Here is a 19,671-nt window from a genome sequence, read left to right on the forward strand (position 1 = left end):
CCTTATCATCATTCTCTACCCCTGATAACCACTGATCTATTTTCTGTCGCAATAGATTAGTCTGCATTTTCCGACATTTTTACATAAATGAAATAATCCAGTATGTATTTCTTTTATGGCCCAGTTTCTTCCACTCAGCATTATTAAGTTTTTGGTTATTGCAGATAAAACTACTATGGACATATGGGTACAAGCCTTTGTGCAGACGTGTGTTTATTTTCTTTACGTAATTACCTGAGAATGGAATGTCTAGGTCACATGGCAGGTGTATATTGAGCTCTTTAAGAAATTGCCAAGCTGGTTTCCAAAGTGGTTGTAATATTTTATGTTCCTTCCAGGTTCCTCATCTTTGCCATCACTTGTTAGGATCAGTCTTTTTAATTTTAGCCATTCTAACAGGTGTGTAGAGGCACCTCATTGTGTGTGTGGTTTTGGTTTTGTTTTTTTTTTTACTAGATCACTGGTTTACTATAAAAAGATATGATTCAGGAACAAGCAGATGTAAGAGATGCACAGGGCAAGGTGGGGGTGAAGTGGAGCCTGCATGCCCCTCTCCAGATGCACCACTCCCCCCCGCCCCACCCGGTCTCCACGTGCTCACCAACCCAGAAGCTCTCTGTTGCGGTTTTCATTTGAATTTCCCTTAATGGCTAACGCTGAATGTGTTTATGTATATAGACCATGTATATCTTTGGTGAAGTGTTCACATCTTTCGTCCATTTTTTAATTGAGTTGTTAAGTCTTTTTAAATTTATTTTTTAAGTAATCTCTACACCTAGCACGGGGCTTGAACTCACAACCCTGAGATCAAAGAGTTGCATGTTTCTTTCTTTTTTTTTTTTAATTTAATTTAATTTAATTTATTTATTTATTTGACAGAGAGATCACAAGTAGGCAGAGAGGTGGGGGAAGCAGGCTCCCTGCTGAGCAGAGATCCTGATGGGGGGCTTGATCCCAGGACCCCGAGATCTTGACCTTAGCCAAAGGCAGAGGCCTAACCCACTGAGCCACCCAGGCACCCAAAGAGTTGCATGTTTCATGGACTAAGACTCAAGTCAGGCATCTGTACCCCAAGTTGTTAGTCCTTTTAATGGGTTATTGAAGTTGTTTATATATTCTAGTTATAAGTCATTTATTGGGTAAATTTTTTTCTTTTTTAAAGATTTTATTTATTTATTTGACAAACAGAGACCACAAGTAGGCAGAGAGGCAGAGAGAGGGGGGGAAGCAGGCTCCCTGCTGAGCAGAGAGCCTGATGCGGGGCTTGATCCCAGGACCCTGAGATCGTGACCAGAGCCAAAGGCAGAGACTTAACCCACTGAGCCACCCAGGCGCCCCTAAATTTTTTTTTTAAGATTTTATTTATTTATTTGACAGAGAGAGAGAGATCACAAGTAGGCAGAGAGGCAGGCAGAGAGAGAGGAGGAAGCAGGCTCCCTGCCGAGCAGAGAGCCTGACGTGCGGCTCGATCCCAGCTCCCTGGGATCATGACCCGAGCCGAAGGCAGAGACCCTAACGCACTGAGCCACTCAGGCGCCCCTGTTGGGTAAATGTTTTGCAAATACTTTCCCCCAATCTGTGATTTACCTCTTCATTTTCTTAACAGTGTTTTTTGAAGAGCAACAGTTTAAAATTTTGAAGTCCAGTTTACTGATTTTTTTTCTTTCATAATTTGTTTTCTGCGCCATGACCAAGAAATTTTTTTGAAATCCAAGGTCACTAAGATTTATGGCTATATTTTCCTTTACAAGTTTTATGATCTTGGCCCTTACATGCAGGTCTGTGATCCATTTTAAGTTAGTTTTTGTATATGGTGTATGGTAAGGGTTGAGGGGCAGGTTTTTTGTGTATGGCCGTCCAGTTGTCAGCCCCATTTGTTGACAAGATTATCCCTTGTAGAAAAGCTGTTGACCGTCTATGCGTGGGTCTATTTCTGGACTCACTTTTCCTTTGATCTATTTGTCTGTCTTCACACCAATACCACCACGTCTTGATTTTCATAGCTTTACAATAAGACTTGAAAGAAGGTAGTATAATCCCTCCAGCTTTGTTCTTCCTTTTTAAAAAAGATTTTACTTATTTACTTGGCCCGGGGAGGGTGAGGCTGTGAGCGGTGGGGAGGGGCAGAGGGAGAGAAGAGAGAACATTTCAAGCCAAATTCATGCCAAGGACAGAGCTTGAGGCAGGGCTCGATCTCACAACCCTGAGATCAGGACCTGAGTTGAAACCAAGAGCTGGACGTTCAACCAAATGAGCCACCCAAGTCCCCCTGTTCTTCTTTTTCTTTTCTTTTCTTTCTTTTTTTTTTTTTTTTAAGATTTTATTTATTTGACAGAGAGATAGAGAGACAGCTAGAGAGGGAACATAAGCAGGGGGAGTGGGAGAGGAAGAAGCAGGCTTCCTGTTGAGCAGAGAGCCCGATGCAGGACTCGATCCCAGGACCCCGGGATCATGACCTGAGCCGAAGGCAGACGCTTAACGACTGAGCCACCCAGGCGCCCCTGTTCATCTTTTTCAAAGTTGTTTTGACTATTTCATCTTTGGGAGCAAACTTTTTTAATGCAGGCTATTAGCCAGAAATTTAAGGGAACTGTCAACTGAGTACATGAACCGGACCCTTGATAAATATTCTCTGCCCTTAGCATGGTCCCTTTCTGCTAAATAAAAGTTAAGACTTTTTTTTTTTTTAAAGATTTTTATTTATTTATTTGACAGAGAGAGATCACAAGTAGGCAGAGAGGCAGGCAGAGAGAGTGAGAGAGAAGCAGACTCCCTGCCGAGCAGAGAGCCCAATGCGGGACTTGATCCCAGGACCCTGAGATTATGACCCGAGCCGAAGGCAGCGGCCTAAACCACTGAGCCACCCAGGCGCCCCAAGTTAAGACTTTTCTTTAAAATTTTCTCAAGTTATTTGGAGGGGGGAAATAAAAGGTATGAGTGTGTGTGTGTGTGTGTGTTCAAAGAAACTTTGTTGGGTGTTGGGGGTTCGGGGGTCCTTGAGCATATTGTCCTGCACAATGCCGGGCTATGCACTGATGTGACTGTTCTGTCTTCACGGGGCCTGTGTCTCACTCTATGGTAACTGTGAGGATGTCGTGGGGAAGAGCCCACCTGCTCCGTTTCTGCCTGACACTTCGTCCCTGGTGAATAGGGTGGCCTGGGCGAGCTGAGGGACCTAGAGGATGATAAAGGTTTTGTGGACTGGAATTCTAACTGCTGAGCCATTGCCATCCTCTCCTGGCTCTGTCTGGTTTCCTTTTTTTTTTTTTTTCTTTTTGTTTGGTATCCCCTGTTACCACCAGGCTTGGGCTGCGGCATCTTAAGATGCAGGCTTAAGATTCTCTAGAACCCATGTTTGAGAGAGCACACTAGTTCCAAAGCTCTACGCGCTAGACTCAGTGGCCCATCAAAGAGTATGTTTTTCCTGCCGTGTGGAAAGTACAGGGTTCAGAATGGAGCATATTGAGCCTCTGACGGCCTCTGGGATCCTAGTCCCCCAGGTGGCTCCTAGCGGTGCAGTGGCTCTGCACGGGACCACAGATGAGTTTCTGTCCCCAGCCTCCTACAAGCGCGGTGTGTGGAACTGTCCAGGCCCACTGGTCAGAGCACCTGTATATCCATTATTCATTTATTTTGATCTTTAAACCGTCCCCTTTGGACAGGTTTTTCTGTTCTCTTATTATCTTTTCTTTCCAGGTGGGGAAAAAAGTGAAATACTTGCCATGCTGATCTGTGCAGGGACAGGTCTGCCTGCCTGCCGGCCTTGACTCCAGCCCATTCCTGGGCACCTTGTATCCAGGGGGACCCCAGGGCCCCATCCCTCAGCAGTTTGGTGGTATTGTTGTCACTTAGCTTTGGGACGAACATGAGGACTCGCCCACGGCAGGGTAGACAGGAGGGCAGGTTGGGTTACACGGGGTTTATTTCTGGCTGGTTGATAAATCCCTCCTCGCTGGCATCCGTGGGCAGCCTGGGCTTTTAATAAAGACGGTCCTGCCCTGCTCGCCTGTAGACTTTTCCGCTTTGGGCTTGGAAGGGGCTTTGCTAAGGAGGACGATGACAAAGAGCCCCTCTGCGGCTCTGTTTTAGAATGGTTTCCCCAGGCCCCTTGGCTTCTTAGAAGCTGGCAGCCACGTTCTCTCTGCCACATAACCCCCTTTGAGGATCATCTCCGGTCTCCATGGTAACTGCATGTCGGGAGACAGCCTGCTCTCTACTGTGGCTTTGTATTAAACACAATGAATTTAAATTGGATGCTCGGCAACAAAGATAATCATTCTGGATTAGAGAGAAGCCTGGAGCTCCTCATTTCATAATTTTGGATGTTGGCACAATTCTCAGATTTAGCCCTGTAATTCAAGCTCAAGTCATACCTACCCCCCTGTTTCCAAACTGCAGTTAGGTCCGATTTCACTGGGGCTTTTCTCCATCATTTCACAGTGGAATCTCGGAAACAGGGAGCGCCTCTGTCAGGCCAGGACTCTCCTGAGCTCTAGAAAGGGCAGCATATACTATAAAGGAAACGTGGGGGCTCTAGAAGCAGATGGACCCTTTTTCATTCTGGCTGTGTGATTTCTTCTGAGTCCCTTTTCTTATCTATAAAAGGAGCAGAGTAACCTCCACCCTATAGAATCATATTTTAAAAAACAATTTTAATGGCCTAAAATATAACATAACATTTGCCATTTGAGCCATTTTTAAGTGTATAGGTCGATGACATTAAGTACATACACAATGTTGTCGCTGCAGTAATCCCATCTCCAGGGGCACCTGGGTGGCTCAGTTGTTAGGTGTCTGTCTTTGGCTCAGGTCATGATCTTGGGGATCCTGGGATTGAGCCCCATGTCAGGCTCTGCACTCAGCCAGAAGTCTGCTTCTCCCTCTCCCTCTCCCCCTGCTCGTTCTCCCTCAAATAAATTTTAAAAATCTTTTAAAAATCCATCTCCAGAATTTTTTCATCTTAACTAGCTGAAACTTAGTACCCATTAGATAGGACTTCCCCATTCCCCTTCCCCCCTCCCCCCTGCCCCTGGCAATCACCACTCCATCTTTTGTCACTGTGAACTTGACCACCCTAGGAACCGCATCTATGTGGATTCATACAGTATTTGTTCATTTGTGACTGGCTTATTTCATTGAGCATAATGTTCTCAAGTTTCAACTACGTGGTCACATAAGTCAGAATTTCCATCGTTTTTAAGGCTGGATAACATGCATATATGCCACAATTTATTTACGTGTCTGTGCATCCCCGGAGCCCCGGGGTGGCTTCCACCTTTTGGCTGTTAGGAATAATGCTGCTGAGGACACACATATCTGTCTGAATCCTTCTTTCAATTACAGACTCAGTTCGAGCATCAAACAAGATAGGAAATGTTAAGAACACGGCCCATACGTAGTAGGCCATCAGCGAATGTGATTCCCTGTCGTGACATTGCGTTCAGCCCGGGAGTGAACTGCCCCAGCGGCCTCTGCTGGCTTCAGTGAGAGTGATGTCACTTTCTTCTGAGCGAGCTGCTTCTCTGTCCCTGCAGCACGCCCATCTGCCAGGCCTGGGAATTAACACAATTCATTCCAGGATTTAAAGGAAATGTCTTAACCGTGAAAATGTGCATCGCCTCATGCATGCTTTAATGTTCTCCCTCCAGTTGCTATGCATGTATTCCTCGTTCCAGAAGCCAGAGAATGTTAGGGCTGATATATATACTTCGTCGTCAGTTGTCTATTTTAAGTATTCCGTGCAGGAGCCCCTGAAGCTGGGCGAGATCACCGCAGGCAATGAGGTTCTGGGCTTAGTTACTATTTCATAGGTATCAGATGTGTTCTTAGCATTAACAGAAGAGAATGGGATTTGGAGTAAATCTATCTAGCCCCCAGTCTTGGCCTCGCTCTAAGACACTGAGGTAGGCAGACCACTGTCCCACGTGGTGGTCATGAAGACTGACCCACTCCTAGAGCACTCTGTGCATTGAGGCAGAGAGGGACCAGGTCCCTGGGCTGGGGTGCAGCTCTCCAGGAGATTCTCTTTGGGTCTCGTTTCATCCAGAGTCCCTAACGTAAGGGTGACTCGGTGCTGCCTGGTACACCTCCAGGGGTGAGGACCCCGGAGCTTAGGAACCATCCTTCCCTGCAGGGTCCTCTGCGTGAGCAGCCCCCCAAGAGACTCAGCAAGCACCCCTTTGTACTTAGGAATTTGAGACAGAAGGGAAGGAGGAGGCGAGCTCTTGCCAGCCTCCTGACCTGTGTGTCCCCCACCTGCTCCGAGCAGAACCGTCGGGCTGATGGGAGGAGGGGGACAAGGACTTTGCACACACGGAGGCTCAGACCCTTCTTGGCCTTCTCTGCAGGGCTGCTCCGGGGGTGCTGTGTGTGCCCTGAGTCCACCTGTTGAGTGAGCCCCAGACAGGCTTACGGCAGGGCTTCGGGAGCAGATGTGTCTGTTCGCTGTCCCTGAGACCCCAAAAGTGCCCTGGTTTGTTCACTGCTGGGGAGGGGGCGCTTAGGCCTCCGGGGGTGGGAGGAATCATAACCTCTAGGCCAGCGCCCTCTTCTTGGAACTGTTGACCCAGGGAGTTCCGTGCTTTGGTAGGAGGGTTTGCTGGGCTTCCGCGACCCTGGGCCAGCCTGGGCTGCTTCCTTCCACTTGGCTGTCTTTCCCAGTGTCCTTCCTGGTCTTGTCTCCGTCTTCATCCTCTCTGTGCGTCTCCCCCAAACTCAGCACGCCCGCCCCAACCCTGCTCCCCTATCAGGGATCCCGCCTTTTGGGAATGGCACCCCCATCCTCTCAGGCGGGAGCTCGCTCACCCGAGACCACAGGACTGAGCAACACAGCCAGAAGTCGGATCCAGGTCTGCGGGGCTCCAGAGTTCAGGCTTCTCCCACCCGAGAGCCTGCCTGCACACACTGCTAACAAGCTAAAAATGCAAATGTCGCCCTAAGCCCCAGCCAAACTCTGGGCCAGCCTGAGATGCCTCCCCCTTTATTGCCATGCTGGCTCTCTGCCTGGACCCTTTTGTGGGCCATCCCTGCCCCCCGACCCCCCACCCCAGGCTCCCCACTGCCTCAGCTCTCCCGGGCTGCTTGCCCTGCCCTTGCTGCCAGCTTCCCCCGGCCCCTCATGCATGATTCTGCATGCAACTCCCTTAGGAGTGTTGGCTCAGTGCCACCCTCCTCTAATTTTTCCAAACCTTGCCCCTGGGAATTTGACTCCATTTCCTGTTTTGTTAAGCGGTCTGGGATCAAGGGTGCAGGCACCCTCTGGTCATTTCCTCCTTTCTCGATGCCCCACCCCTCTTGAATGGATGGGAAGAGGGGTCCCTCCCAGCCTAATAGATAAAAAGATCAACCCTCAGTTTCCTCATCAGAGTAATGGGGACAGTAATGTCCCTCTTTCAGAGGGTCATTGTGAGAGTTAAAGGGGCACAGAGCACATGTTTGGGGGCGTTGGTTATCGTTAGTGATGTTCATCTCCACTTGGATGTCCTTCAATCAGATCTCTCTTACGAGGAACAAAAGATCCCTTCCCTCTCCTCATACTGTTTTCTTAGCTGCACAAGCATGAAACCTCCCTCATCATTGACATCACCACCCCTTCTAGCATCAAACTTGGCTGCAGCCCCTTCTTCCAAGAAACAGCTTTCACATTTGTCCCTTCCATCCCCAGCCCCCAATTCAGGGCCATGACCCCGCAGCTGGCACCCCACAGCTAGAGTATCGGCAGTCAGCCCTCATCATCTCCCCCTGCCCCGCAGCCCGCTATGACTACAGACCTGTTGGGGGCTGGGGGCGTGACAGCGTCCTCTCTGTAAGTGTGCTCCCAGAAACGCCACACTCCCTCAGCACCCTCAGGACCACCGCCTCTGCAGCACACAAGGTGCTCAACTTTGCTGACCTGATGGAATCAGGTCTGGTCCTAACTAGACCTGCCTCGGCCCAAACCAGACAGGTCTACCATCTGTCCTCTGGCTGTGCCCCCGACTTCGCCCATGCTGTCATGCCCACCTTCCAGCTCTTAGCCTGCCTATCCGGTATATCCTTCCCTTCCTTTGGCCTTTTGTACCTGATGCTGCCGCCAAGAAGAATGTTCCTTTTTTTTTTTTTTTTAAAGATTTTATTTATTTATTTGAGAGAGAGCATGAGCCGGGAAAGGGGCAGAGGGAGGGGGAAAAGCAGACCCCCCCATGAGCAGGGAGCATGCCTAGGACTCGGGATCATGACCTAGCCAAAGGCAGTTGCTTAACTGCCTGAGCCACCCAGGTGCCCCAAGAGGAATGTTACTTTTGATGCCTTGTACTCTCAAAATACTTCGAAGTCATCTCTACTACTAGTGAACCTTTTTCTTGTCCTGTTTGCCAACCACGTTTCTTGCTTACCTTTCTTGCTCCTTCTGGATCATCTGATACGTGTCATAGAGGGCACGTAGTGTGTGTATTAATGCTACCTGCAAATTTTACTTACTGGCCATAAACACTATTGGGCTCCTACTATGTGCAGACACTGTGCTAAGGGTTTTCTATGCATTTTCTCATCTAATTAGAGTAACCCCATGGGTATATATTATCTTCATTTTACAGTTGAGGAAAAGGAGCTCAGAGATTAAACAACTTGCCCAAGTTCTTACACGTAAGTGATGGAGCTAGGATTTAAACCTGGATCTGCCTGCCTTAAAGTCCGATTCTTGTCACTATACTATTTGCCTCTAAATATAACATTAAAATGCCTGTAAACGGCAGGCAGAGTAAGTGTGGGTGAGAATGTCCTTTTCCCAAAATATGTTGTGGATTGAAGGTTGCCTGCTTCTTCTGCAGAAAATTCAAAGGATAAAATGTGAGTTTTAGGGTAATGCTTAGAGTAAGAGCATTGCAAGGTCAGATGTGGAACCAGCTGCCCCCAACCCCCACCCAGAAGGTGTGGGAGAGGCTGTGGATGCAGAAGGTATGAGTGGAAAGTAAAAGGAGTTTGGGAGTGCAATTAATTGCAAATGTACAATTTAGAGAAAGACCAATCAGCTGCAGGATGAGCTCCACAGGCTGTAAATTACGGGTCAAGAAAAGGCTTGAGAGCTGTCTGCAGCCATAGGACAGAAAGGGTAGCCCCAGGGAACTGATCACACATCAGTCAGGTGCCCTGCAGAAAAACTAGGGGGTTTGGGGTTTGGTTTGTTTTTTTTTCAGAGAAAGGAGGCATTTGATAGAAAGGGGTTGGGGTCACTGCCAAAGAGACTGGAGCAGGGGTCAGCTCTCAAGTGGCCCGGAAGGGAATTGTCAGATCAAGAGTCCATGTCCTGAGACCCCAGTGGGAGCTGGCTGAGTTGGTGGTGAAGCTTAGTGTAAACCCGTCAGAGCCAGATAACCCCCATCAGGCGAGTGTAGCTAATAAAAATGTGGGACTCCTTGTTCTAACATTAGGAAGAATTTTAAGATGATGACATCAAAAATTTAAATACCAAGCAGAGAGCCTCTCTACATGCAAGGCACTGTGGGACCGCTTAGGCCACGAAAGGTTTGGACTGAGTGCTGGCCATCGTTCTAAGGACCGTACGTACACGTGTCATCTCACTTGACAAAACGCTCAGGTCCTTCTTTTGGAGAGTTTCTCAAGTCCCAAGACATGGTGCTTAAGAGCTGTCCTTCCAGGGACCTGTAAGCCCCCAACAGATTCCTGATGGTGAAGGAAGTTACTCAGAGCAAGAGAGAAACCACCGAGCTAGTGATTTTTTTTTTCTCTTGTGCTTTGGGAGATTGTGAGTAAAAGATAGATGATCATTTTAATGTGCAAAGAAAAAGAACTGGTTCAGCAATTCCAAGAGAAGCAGATCTAGCTGAACCGATGCTGCCTTTTCCAGCTGCATCAGGAAATGTAGAAATGTGTGCATCGTGCTCACTAGTCAACAACACACATCCAAATACTTGTTATTTGACTCTCCGTGCTGGAGCATTCCCTCAAAGACTGTGTTGCCCTTGATCTTATAGTCTAGGCAGTAGTAGATCCTCGTTTTCTGATTCCAGTCACCTCCCTGAAAACAAACCCCCTTTTCTACCACTGTGTAGAACATTCGATACTCTCCTGGAAGCCCTTCACCCTTCCTCAGTGAAAACCCCACAGATTACCTCTGGCCCCAACTACCTTCTCAACAGCAGAGCACAAAGGTTGTGCCTTGACCTATTGGTTCAGCCTTGGAACAACCTCCTTCTTTGGGGGAAAGATTATGGGGTGGGGACAGGGAGGAGTGTGGAATTGGAAAATAAAAAAAAAAAAAAAAACATAGCTACTGGGATCCCAGAAAAACATGATTCGAGTTGCAGCAATGCAGAAGACAGTAAGAGAGTGACTCTCCAAAGAGCTTTGTCCTGGGAGAGGCAAGAAGGGCCAATACACTGTTCTCTCCAACGCCGTGATGCCAGCAAATGAATCGTATTTTTTCTGAAATTTCTTTCCAACTCTCTGAGCATGGATCTGGTCCACATGGAGACTCTGTGTGCCCCGTAGTCATCTGATGAACTTCTGAAGCATAAAGAGGACATTTCTATCAGGTTTAGTTCGAGTTTCAGTACAAGCTCTAGCCCAGTGTATGCCTGGAAAGTGGGTCATAAAATGGATTACCATTAAGTATATTGGGTTTTATTAGGAAACAAATGGAATTGACATTATTGAGCATCAAATAACTCCAGATTTACCCCACAGACTATCACAAATGTCGAAAAGAAATCACGGCAGCGCCTGGGTGGCTCAGTTGGTTAAGTGGCTGCCTTGAGCTCAGGTTGTGATTTTGGGGTCCTGGGATCAAGCCCCACGTGGGGCTCCTTGCTCAGCGGGGAGTCTGCAGCTTCCTCTGTCCCTGCCCCTCCCCCGTGCTCATGCTCACTCTCAAGTAAATAAATAAAAATAATTAAAACATTTTTTAAAAATTAAAAATAACATCACGGTAACCCTGTGAAATACTCAAGTTATGTTTCCTCTCCTGCCAAATGTGTATCATGATGCTGTGTCTGTCGGTTAAACAAATGGTCCCAATATCCATATTAACTTAACAGTGAGAGATGTGAAGTCCCACATTCACAATAAAAACATTTGTCACAGACTCGGTAGAGCTGCTTGGCTGGAGAGCAGTTTAGGTAAAAACTCAAGGACTGGTGTAGGTAAATGTGCAGTTTTGGTCAGCCACGAGGCCCCAGGACACCGCGGTGAGAGGGCTGGTCCCTGGACCAGGCCAGTAGAATTGGAGGTGCGCATGCGCCGCGAAGCTACACCACCACTTCCGGGTAACATCCGCCCTGACCCTGGGGACTGTTCCCGTGTGAGCAGAAATACTCAAGCGTTGTAAATGTCCGTGAACTCAGAATTGAATACCGCCCTGGAGGAGTATTCATACCATTCATTGAAGGGAATGAAATAGATCTTAAAGATGTTGAGTTTTTAAAAAGCAAGTTGCAAAAAGGTGCGGACAGTCCAATGCCATTGGTGTAAATTTTTTAAATTCACAAAACAAACATAGTCTAAAGCATAAAAACATAGATGGGAGCAATTTACATCAACCTCAGGGGAGAGGGATGGAGGGCTTTGGATGGATTGCTCATAGTCCATTTGTTTAATGTTTTTTTAAAAACAGCAAAAAGTGTTAAATCTGTTATGTTTAACTAGCAGGCTCATGCCTATGTGTTGTATTATTTTCTAAACTTTTACTGTATATTTGAAATGTTTTGTAATTTTAGAAGAACGTATTTTGAACACAGAAGCATGGTTAACTAAATTTTTTTAAGGATTTATTTATTTGAGAGGGAGAGAGCTTGGAGGGGAGTTGGGAAAGGACAGAGGGAGAGGAAGAAAGAGAATCTCAAGCAGACTCTCCACTGAGCAGGGAGCCCCATGGGGCTTGATCCCAGGCCCGGAAGATCATGACCTGAGTTGAAACCAAGAGTTGGACACCTAAATGAGTGAGCCACCCAGGCGCCCCACATGGTTAACTAAATTTTAAATAATTTTTAGCTTCCCCCAAATTTATGTTTTAAAAAAGATATTATAACTAACGTAATATAATCTATTAAGTAGATTTCAGAAAACTGGAAAAAATAAGTAACTCAGACTCTCATCACTCAAAAACAGTCCTTGTTAATGTTTTGGTCTATTTCCTCCCATGTTTTTCCTTGTGTGGGTGCCTGTGTGTTTAAACATACTTCTCAGCATCTTGGGTACACATATTGAATTCTGCCTTTTTAGCTCATTATAGTATCACCCTTTTTCCATGTTATGACTTAGACTCCATGAACGTCATTTCTGTTGACTTCCATTAAGCATCATCCACAGCTTGCTTAACCAACACCATTTTTTGCCTCAAACCAGGAACGTTCGGCAGTCACACAGCCCCATATTCATAAACATAATCCCTTTGAAAGGCTCAGGAACAGGAGTGAGTCGTGCTCTCTGTTGATTTCTACAAGGCTGTTTTGTGTGGGATGACAGTAAAAAGGTCTGTCACATCTGTGACACCACACTCCCAGGAATCGGAGCTTGTGGGCGTTCATCCCGTGGGTTGGAACTGTACATATTTTCAAAGCCAGCTCTGTGTCTGTCTTGCCTGGGAGGAAACAAGTGCTCGTACATCCTGGTACATCCAGCATCTGGGCCGGACTCCTGAGCCTGCAGCTGGGGGAGTATTTGCTGATCCTGTTAAACTCGTGTTTTCAGACCGGAGGTTTTAGCAGAAATAATTAGTCCAGATATTTATGTGCCCCTTCCCAGCTTGCAGATGCTCTCACACCATTGCCCCCAGATCGTCTCTGGGCCCCCACGAGGTGAGGTGCAGCGCGGGCACACAGCTGGCCCAGGATTCCAGCCAGTAAGTGGGAAAGTCAGCACCACCGTCCAGAGACACCTACCAGAACCCTTCAGTTACTGTCCTTAGACTCAGGCAAGAGGGGCTGTGTATGCCCAGAGCCCACTGGCCTCTTCTAGACTCAGGGTCTCTGGGATTCCCTAACGAATGGTCCTGAGCACTTCCAGGACCAAGCTTGACTCGGTCCTCCTGGGGGCCAGACTACCAGTGTATGCATGCCTGGTCCAAGGGCAGCATTTTGCAGGGAGTGAGCAGACCTTCGACCCACAGGCTGCAGGATGAACCCAAGGTCACGGGTGTGAGCTGCAGGTAGGTGCAAAGGCTAAAGGCCAGCATCCCCTACAGTGTAGCTCAGAGCTACAAGGACTCCCAAGAGCTCTAAATTCAGACCTGGCCTTCTCGGCTGTATATTTGTCAGAGTAGTAGGAGGATAGAATGTATTCCGCGTAACAGCTTGATCTGTAACTTTTAACTGTTTAGAGGTTCAGCACATGGACCTCCTTTTCTACTCTTGGTGTGGGACCCACAGATCTTAGGAAGAGTCTTGGCTCTCTAATCAGACTGTGCTGTTTCCAGGTACCCCTTTTTCTATTCAAGGCCACAGACATACTGGGGGAAGTGCAAAGGAAAGGAACCTAGAACCAATAAGATAATTAAGTGTATAAAATAAAATAATTTAGTATATGAAATCCCAATATTCGACAAACCCCATGTCCACGTGTAAAGGCAAGAAATGCATTTCAGGGCAGAATAGAGTACAACCAGCTGCCGTAAGGGTGAATCAGCCTGGCAGACCCAGCTGGATCACAAATAGAAGCCAGCTAGTAAAGCTACAATCTGCTGCTCTTCCCCTTCTCTCATTTCCCTGCCCCCCCAATCCCTGTTCCCCCTTTGTGTACCGCAAAACTACCGCCCTCTATTGGTTGCTTTAAGCCGTGCAAAAAGTGGGACCCCTGACTTTTCAAAACGTGAGTTGTCTCCCTGGCCCAGCCAGGGTCAGCGTGGGAAGTCTGTGTTGCAAGAGTTTTCATTTTAATTGTTGTTTGGCCACTGAACTAATTATTTTTTTCAGTTCCCCGTTCCCCCGCAATGTTTCTGATTTGTGATCAAGAATTTGACTGACTAGAGAAGCATGAAATCATTAAGACAATTTCATTGTCCTGTTTTTCTCCCCTACAGAAAATGGAGATAGATGGTCAAAGTCTGGATAGTTAAGCACACATTAGGACGGACTTCACTCAGTCCATTTTATTTGAGATGTTTCACTTGATTTTCCCAACTACCTGGCAAGGAAGCCAATTTAGGTAAAGCTTAGAGAGGTTAAATAGGTATTATAGTAGCTAGTATAGGTAAAGCATCTCAGGGAGGTTAAGTAATGTGACTGAGGTTATCCAGCTGGGAGGTGGAGAGTGGGGGCTCAAATTTGGGCCCAAATAGAAGGACGGGTTTTGTCCAAACTTTTACTCATTGGAAAGAGAGGGTCATCTTCTATCAGAGCACTCACAGAGTGGTGGAACCCTCTCTTAATTATTCTATTTTGATGAAGTTTTGTTTGGGAACAACACATTAGCCTGGAACAGCCTTTGATCAGCGCTAGTTCTGGAAGCTTGTGCAGGTCATCCGACCAAATTGGTTTTTCATAAAAGCATATGTGGGGAAGGTGGGTCTTTAATACAGACTTAGTAATTATTTCTGGAGGTATGCTTTTTAAAATTATTATTATTATTATTACAAGTGAGGCTTTTTAAAGATTTCTCTTTAAGTGGTACCTTGTGGAGGTTGTGAATAGAGTAATTTTTCATTGATAAATCATGCAGGGACCTAGAAACTGCCTTATCTCAAACAAGAGAAATGGAAATGAACTCAGTGTGCTTGGAAAAACTGAAGACAAAACCCCATGTGGAAGGCGCATATGAAAACTTTGGATAAAATTGTTTTATGAAGGACACCTGGGTGGCTCAGTCGGTTAAGTGTCAGCCTTCGGCTCAGGTCATGATCCGGCGTCCTGGGATCGAGTCCCACGTGGGGCTTCCTGTTCAATGGGGGAGTCTGTTTCTTCCTCTGCCCCTCCCCGCTGCTTGCACTCTCTATTAAATAAATGAAAAATATTTTGAATAAATAAACAATAAACAACAATAAACAATAAACAACAAGATTGTTTCATGAAATATGAGAGAATAAAACAAAATGATATATCCAAATTAAGCTTCCCTTCAGTAGGATTTAAATACGTCCGGCGACTAAATAAACATTATAAATAGACATATGACATGAAACATTTGGTTGTGTCATCTATAGATTCAGGTTGGCCAGAATCGTTGGGGGTGGAGGGACTCTGCTCTTTGGAAAGGAGAGGTTAGCCTCGGGCTCAGGTTACACCAAGTGGTTTTTCCAAAGCGCCGAACCACAACCCCAGACGAGGAAGAAGCAGGTTCGGGCGCTAGATCCGCAGTGGTGATGAGTTACCCACCGATCCCTGCGTGTCCAGCTCCTTCCAGCTTCCTGTGTGTTGCTGCACTGAGGATTCACAGCCTGTTGCTTGATAGGGTCTGTGGTTGGCCCGAATGTCTACCCAATGTCTCCCTGCATCGGGGACTCGGCTATGGGAAGGGATGTGACAAGACTGCTCTTCCTGTCCCCCACAGGCGGCCCTCGTTGGAGGCACCACCATGGTCATTGGCCACGTCCTGCCCGATAAGGAGACCTCCCTAGTGGAGGCGTACGAGAAGTGCCGGGGTCTGGCCGACCCCAAGGTCTGCTGTGACTACGCCCTGCACGTGGGGATCACCTGGTGGGCACCCAAGGTAACGGGGCTGGCTGGAATCCCCCCAAATGAATGCTCTTTGAGGCAGAGGGGCCATTTGGTCGTAGTCAGCTAGGTTTAAGGATACCCCCCCATCACATGCTATCCTAGCCCCCCCAAAATGCTAAAAGAAAAAAAAACACATGATTCCACAAGGGGATGAGAAGGCTTGTTCTGCTTAATTTAAAGGGGGCAGTTTTCCAGCAGACAGAGAGGGCCTAAGGCAGAGGTGTGGGGAGCCCTGAGTAGTGGGGTTGGCAAGAGTCAGGCTCCAAGGGTCATGTAGTTTTCACAATGGAAGGGACAGCAGGGCCCTGCGGGCTCAGAACAGAACAGAGTTTGCTGTCTTGACTCGGTGCTGCCTGGAACAAATGGACAGGGTCCCTTCTTCCCTCTGGGGGCCCAGCCCCCATCCTGAGAGCTCAGAGGCTGGCCCTCACTCATGGCTTTCCCATCCTCCCCCTGCCCCAGGTCCGGGATTCCCACCTCCTGGCTCTTCCTAAAAACATAAATAAGCCTTCAGATTTTGCTTGTTTCTGGAGTTTTAGTGCTTATTACCCCAGGGAAGCAGGCTGGGTGTTCGTTCTTTCATCAATTCCGTATTAACCACCGTGTGCCAGTACTCGCGTGGGTGCCCTGGAGTCATGAAAATGAACAAGCATTGGGGCGCCAGGCTGGCCCCGTCGGAGGAGCATGCAGCTCTTGATCTCAAGGCCGTGAGATCAGACTCCGCATTGGGCATGGAGTCTATTCTAAAGCAAAACAAAACAAAACAACCAACATTAAGACATTTTACAAAGTTCTTCAGCTATAGAGCCTGGCCTAAAGGGCCTGACTCCCTTCTCAGATGGAATTAAAAGCCCCCTGCACTTCTGCCCTTGGGTTTTAGCTGGGAGCATGGGGGTCACCCAGTCTCCTCCGTTATTTCTGACCTGGCCCTCAGGAGAGGCCTCGGAGCCCCCCAAGCCTCAAACCATGGAACCCTCCCTCCTGCTCTTGGGCAAAGGTGCAGACCACCCTGAAGGTCAGCCAGCCATCACCACAAGTGGGGGTTTTGTGTTGGACACCCTTGTGGATGGACGACCCTACCCCGAGCCTCTCTCTCTCCCCTCCCACAGGAGTTGGCCTGGAATAGAGCGTCCATTCCAATTCTCAGCCACACTGAGGCCAGGCCAGCCATCTCTAGGTCCCTGGAGGTTGTGGGGACCTCCACACTTCTCAAATTCTTTTTTGTTAGTATCAAATCATTTCTTTCTCACTGTGGATTTTAAAAGTAAGAAAGAAGCCCATTATCTGGTCACCACCACCCCCAACACAGCCACTGTTTTAGCTTATTTCCTTCCAGTCTTTTTTTCATAAGTGCTTTTGACATAGTAACTCTTTCATTTAAGTGAGAAGATTTTTGATTTGGCTACATGGTCTTCGTGGAGATAAACTTCAATTTATTTTCCTATTGTCAGACCAATGTTGCTTCCATTTTCTCCTGATATAAATAATGTTGGGATGAAACTCCTTATTCATATAGCTTTGTTCATATTCCTAATTTGGATTTTCCCCAGGGCCTCAGGATTTTTTATTTTATTTTATTTTATTTTATCTTAAATTTTATTTTTAGGTAATCTCCATGCCCAACCCGGGGCTCAAACCCACAACCCCAACAGCAAGAGCCACGTGCTCCACTGACTGAGCCAGCCAGGCGCCCCGGCGCTCAGGATTTTTAGCATTATTGTGCCTTCTCTGTAATGCCACTTTCGTTAGGGAAGCAGGGGGCACAAGCCGTGGGAGTAAAAGCTGTTAATGCTTTTACCGAGAAGGCTGACTTGGAGTCAGAAACACAGGACAAACCTCTAGGGTAGCAGAAACACACCTGGATGGTAACAATATAGCCTATATTTGTGTCACGCTTGACAGTTTTCCAAGTACTTCTGCCTCCGTTTGCTCACGTGACCTCCCAGCAGCCTATGGGAAAGTGAGATTCTGCAAGGTGGCGGGTGGTCATATGGTCACTCTGCCGACCGGCCCACATCCCCTCCATCCTCGGCCAGCACCCACCAGCAAGCCTCTCAAACATCTGTACTCACATGGCATTGCCTTTGCATTTTGTCCTCCAGGTGAAAGCAGAAATGGAGACACTGGTAAGGGAGAAGGGTGTCAACTCTTTCCAGATGTTCATGACCTACAAAGACTTGTATATGCTTCGGGACAGTGAGCTGTACCAGGTGTTGCACGCTTGCAAGGACATTGGAGCAATCCCCCGAGTCCATGCTGAGAATGGGGAGCTCGTGGCCGAGGCAAGGCGATAGAGAATATTGGTGGGGGGGGAGGCTGGGGCACCCGTACAGACAGTTCTCGGGGGGATCCCCCACCCACCCCCATCACCCATCCCACGATTTTGTTCAGATAAAATAAGTTATAAAAGGAAGTGTGATATATTGACACCCCAGATGACAAACCTTAGTCAGAAAATCCAAACTTGTCTACTATCTGTGAAACAAAAATCTCTTTACAGTCCAAAATGGTTTCTGAGTCTTAGATAATGATGTCTTAGTCCTAATGATAGGATATTTAAATTCCATTACAGCGACAGAATTTGGAGCACCTCTAAGAAATATTTTTAATGAGATTTGACATCAGAATAAATGAGAGTCAGCTCTGCTTTCCTGTTACCCCCCCACACACACACCCCACCAGAGGAGCCGAGATATTATTAGCGATTTCCTCACTGACAGATGAGCCCCTTTGCACTCCTGGAAATTAAATAGGATATTTGGGAAGGCTTCATCTAGGTGTTTCTGGAAGCTAGAGATTGGACTAGACTTTGAGTGGGGGCAATTCTGACTTTCAGACTTTCAGACCAATTGTCTTGGCTGTCCCAAGCCTCTTGGCTAGTTACAGAACTATAATTTTAAGAGGAAAAAATATGTCCAGTCCTTATGAAGTGAGGCTCGAGAGAGCCCTATTGCAAGGGAGCCCTGTGCTGATTTTGCCTTCTTTGGGGAGAATACTGCAGAAGTGAAAAAAGTAGCAAGCCTACTGGGATGGACTGTGTCCAGCATATTTTAGTGTCCCTGGGGTTTGTGATTTGCTTGTATCTGCATGGTTCTCTCAAATTTCTGTCTTTTATTCAGGGTGCCAAGGAAGCGCTAGATTTGGGTATCACAGGCCCAGAAGGAATCGAGATCAGCCGCCCAGAAGAGGTGAGGAAAACTTTCCCTGCCTCTTGTTCGCTTCTTTACTATGGATTCACAGGATCTTTAGGATAGAAGAGACATCAGTAAATCGAAGTTGTATATTATCGCTTTCTCCATGGGTGAAATTCTCATCTGGAAGCTTTTCAGGGAACGGCCTCCTCACTGCTGGAGCCAACACGGCCTAGAGCTTCCTTGGGAAAGACAATTTGGGAGGAACCAGACCCACCCGATTTGATTCTGATTTCAGGGATCCGAGGGAGACAATGTGAGAATAGTGGGAATTGCTTTCCCTAGAATTTTAACGGGGGGCCGGGGGGACGGGGAGGCAGAGTGAAAGGGCCTTCAGGTGTTAGAAGAAATTCTGGACTGTATGTCAGTGATTAAGCATTTTCGGAACGAGATCCCTTTCAGCATCTGAGGAAAATTTTGGACCCTTCCCACCAGAAACCGGAGGCACACCCATGTCTCCGCTCTCCGCCCTTTACTACCCTGTGACCCCTGGTGACAGTGATGAAAGGCCATGCCACCCTTGCCCTGTGGTTCTATCCTTGCTCAGCGTTGCATGGCGTCTACACGCATCCCCGGTAGTCCCCCTCCCTGCTAGAGAATTCTGCTCTGGAGGGACTACATTGGACAAATAACGCCTTCTTGTCCTGTGACCCTATTCAGACATCCTCCACCATTTGTGAGGAGAAAGCTATTTCCGTTTCTTCAAAGCCTTCAGTGCAGAGTGGTGGCTGCATGTCCATGAGGGACGAGGAACCGGAGACAGGATGCGAGGGCTCTGCCATCAGATAGACAAGGCCCTGAGCGTGCCTGTGAGAACAAGAGTGGGCGGGTGGGCA

At 47.4% G+C, this 19,671-nt stretch overlaps 1 protein-coding gene across 1 annotated transcript in view; it reads left to right on the plus strand.

Moving 5' to 3' along the window:
* DPYSL5 (dihydropyrimidinase like 5) overlaps nucleotides 1-19,671 on the plus strand; it is a gene marked incomplete at its 5' end in the record, with an annotated part of 52,835 nt that overhangs the window by 11,243 nt on the left and 21,921 nt on the right. The window contains 3 exons of the mRNA XM_080814390.1: nucleotides 15,478-15,636; nucleotides 17,747-17,926; nucleotides 18,764-18,832. Coding sequence (XP_080670516.1) covers nucleotides 15,478-15,636; nucleotides 17,747-17,926; nucleotides 18,764-18,832 — 408 coding nt within the window. The remainder of the gene's footprint in view (nucleotides 1-15,477; nucleotides 15,637-17,746; nucleotides 17,927-18,763; nucleotides 18,833-19,671) is intronic.

Source organism: Martes martes, assembly GCF_963455335.1.
Source record: "Martes martes genome assembly, chromosome: 9".
NCBI lineage: Eukaryota > Metazoa > Chordata > Mammalia > Carnivora > Mustelidae > Martes > Martes martes.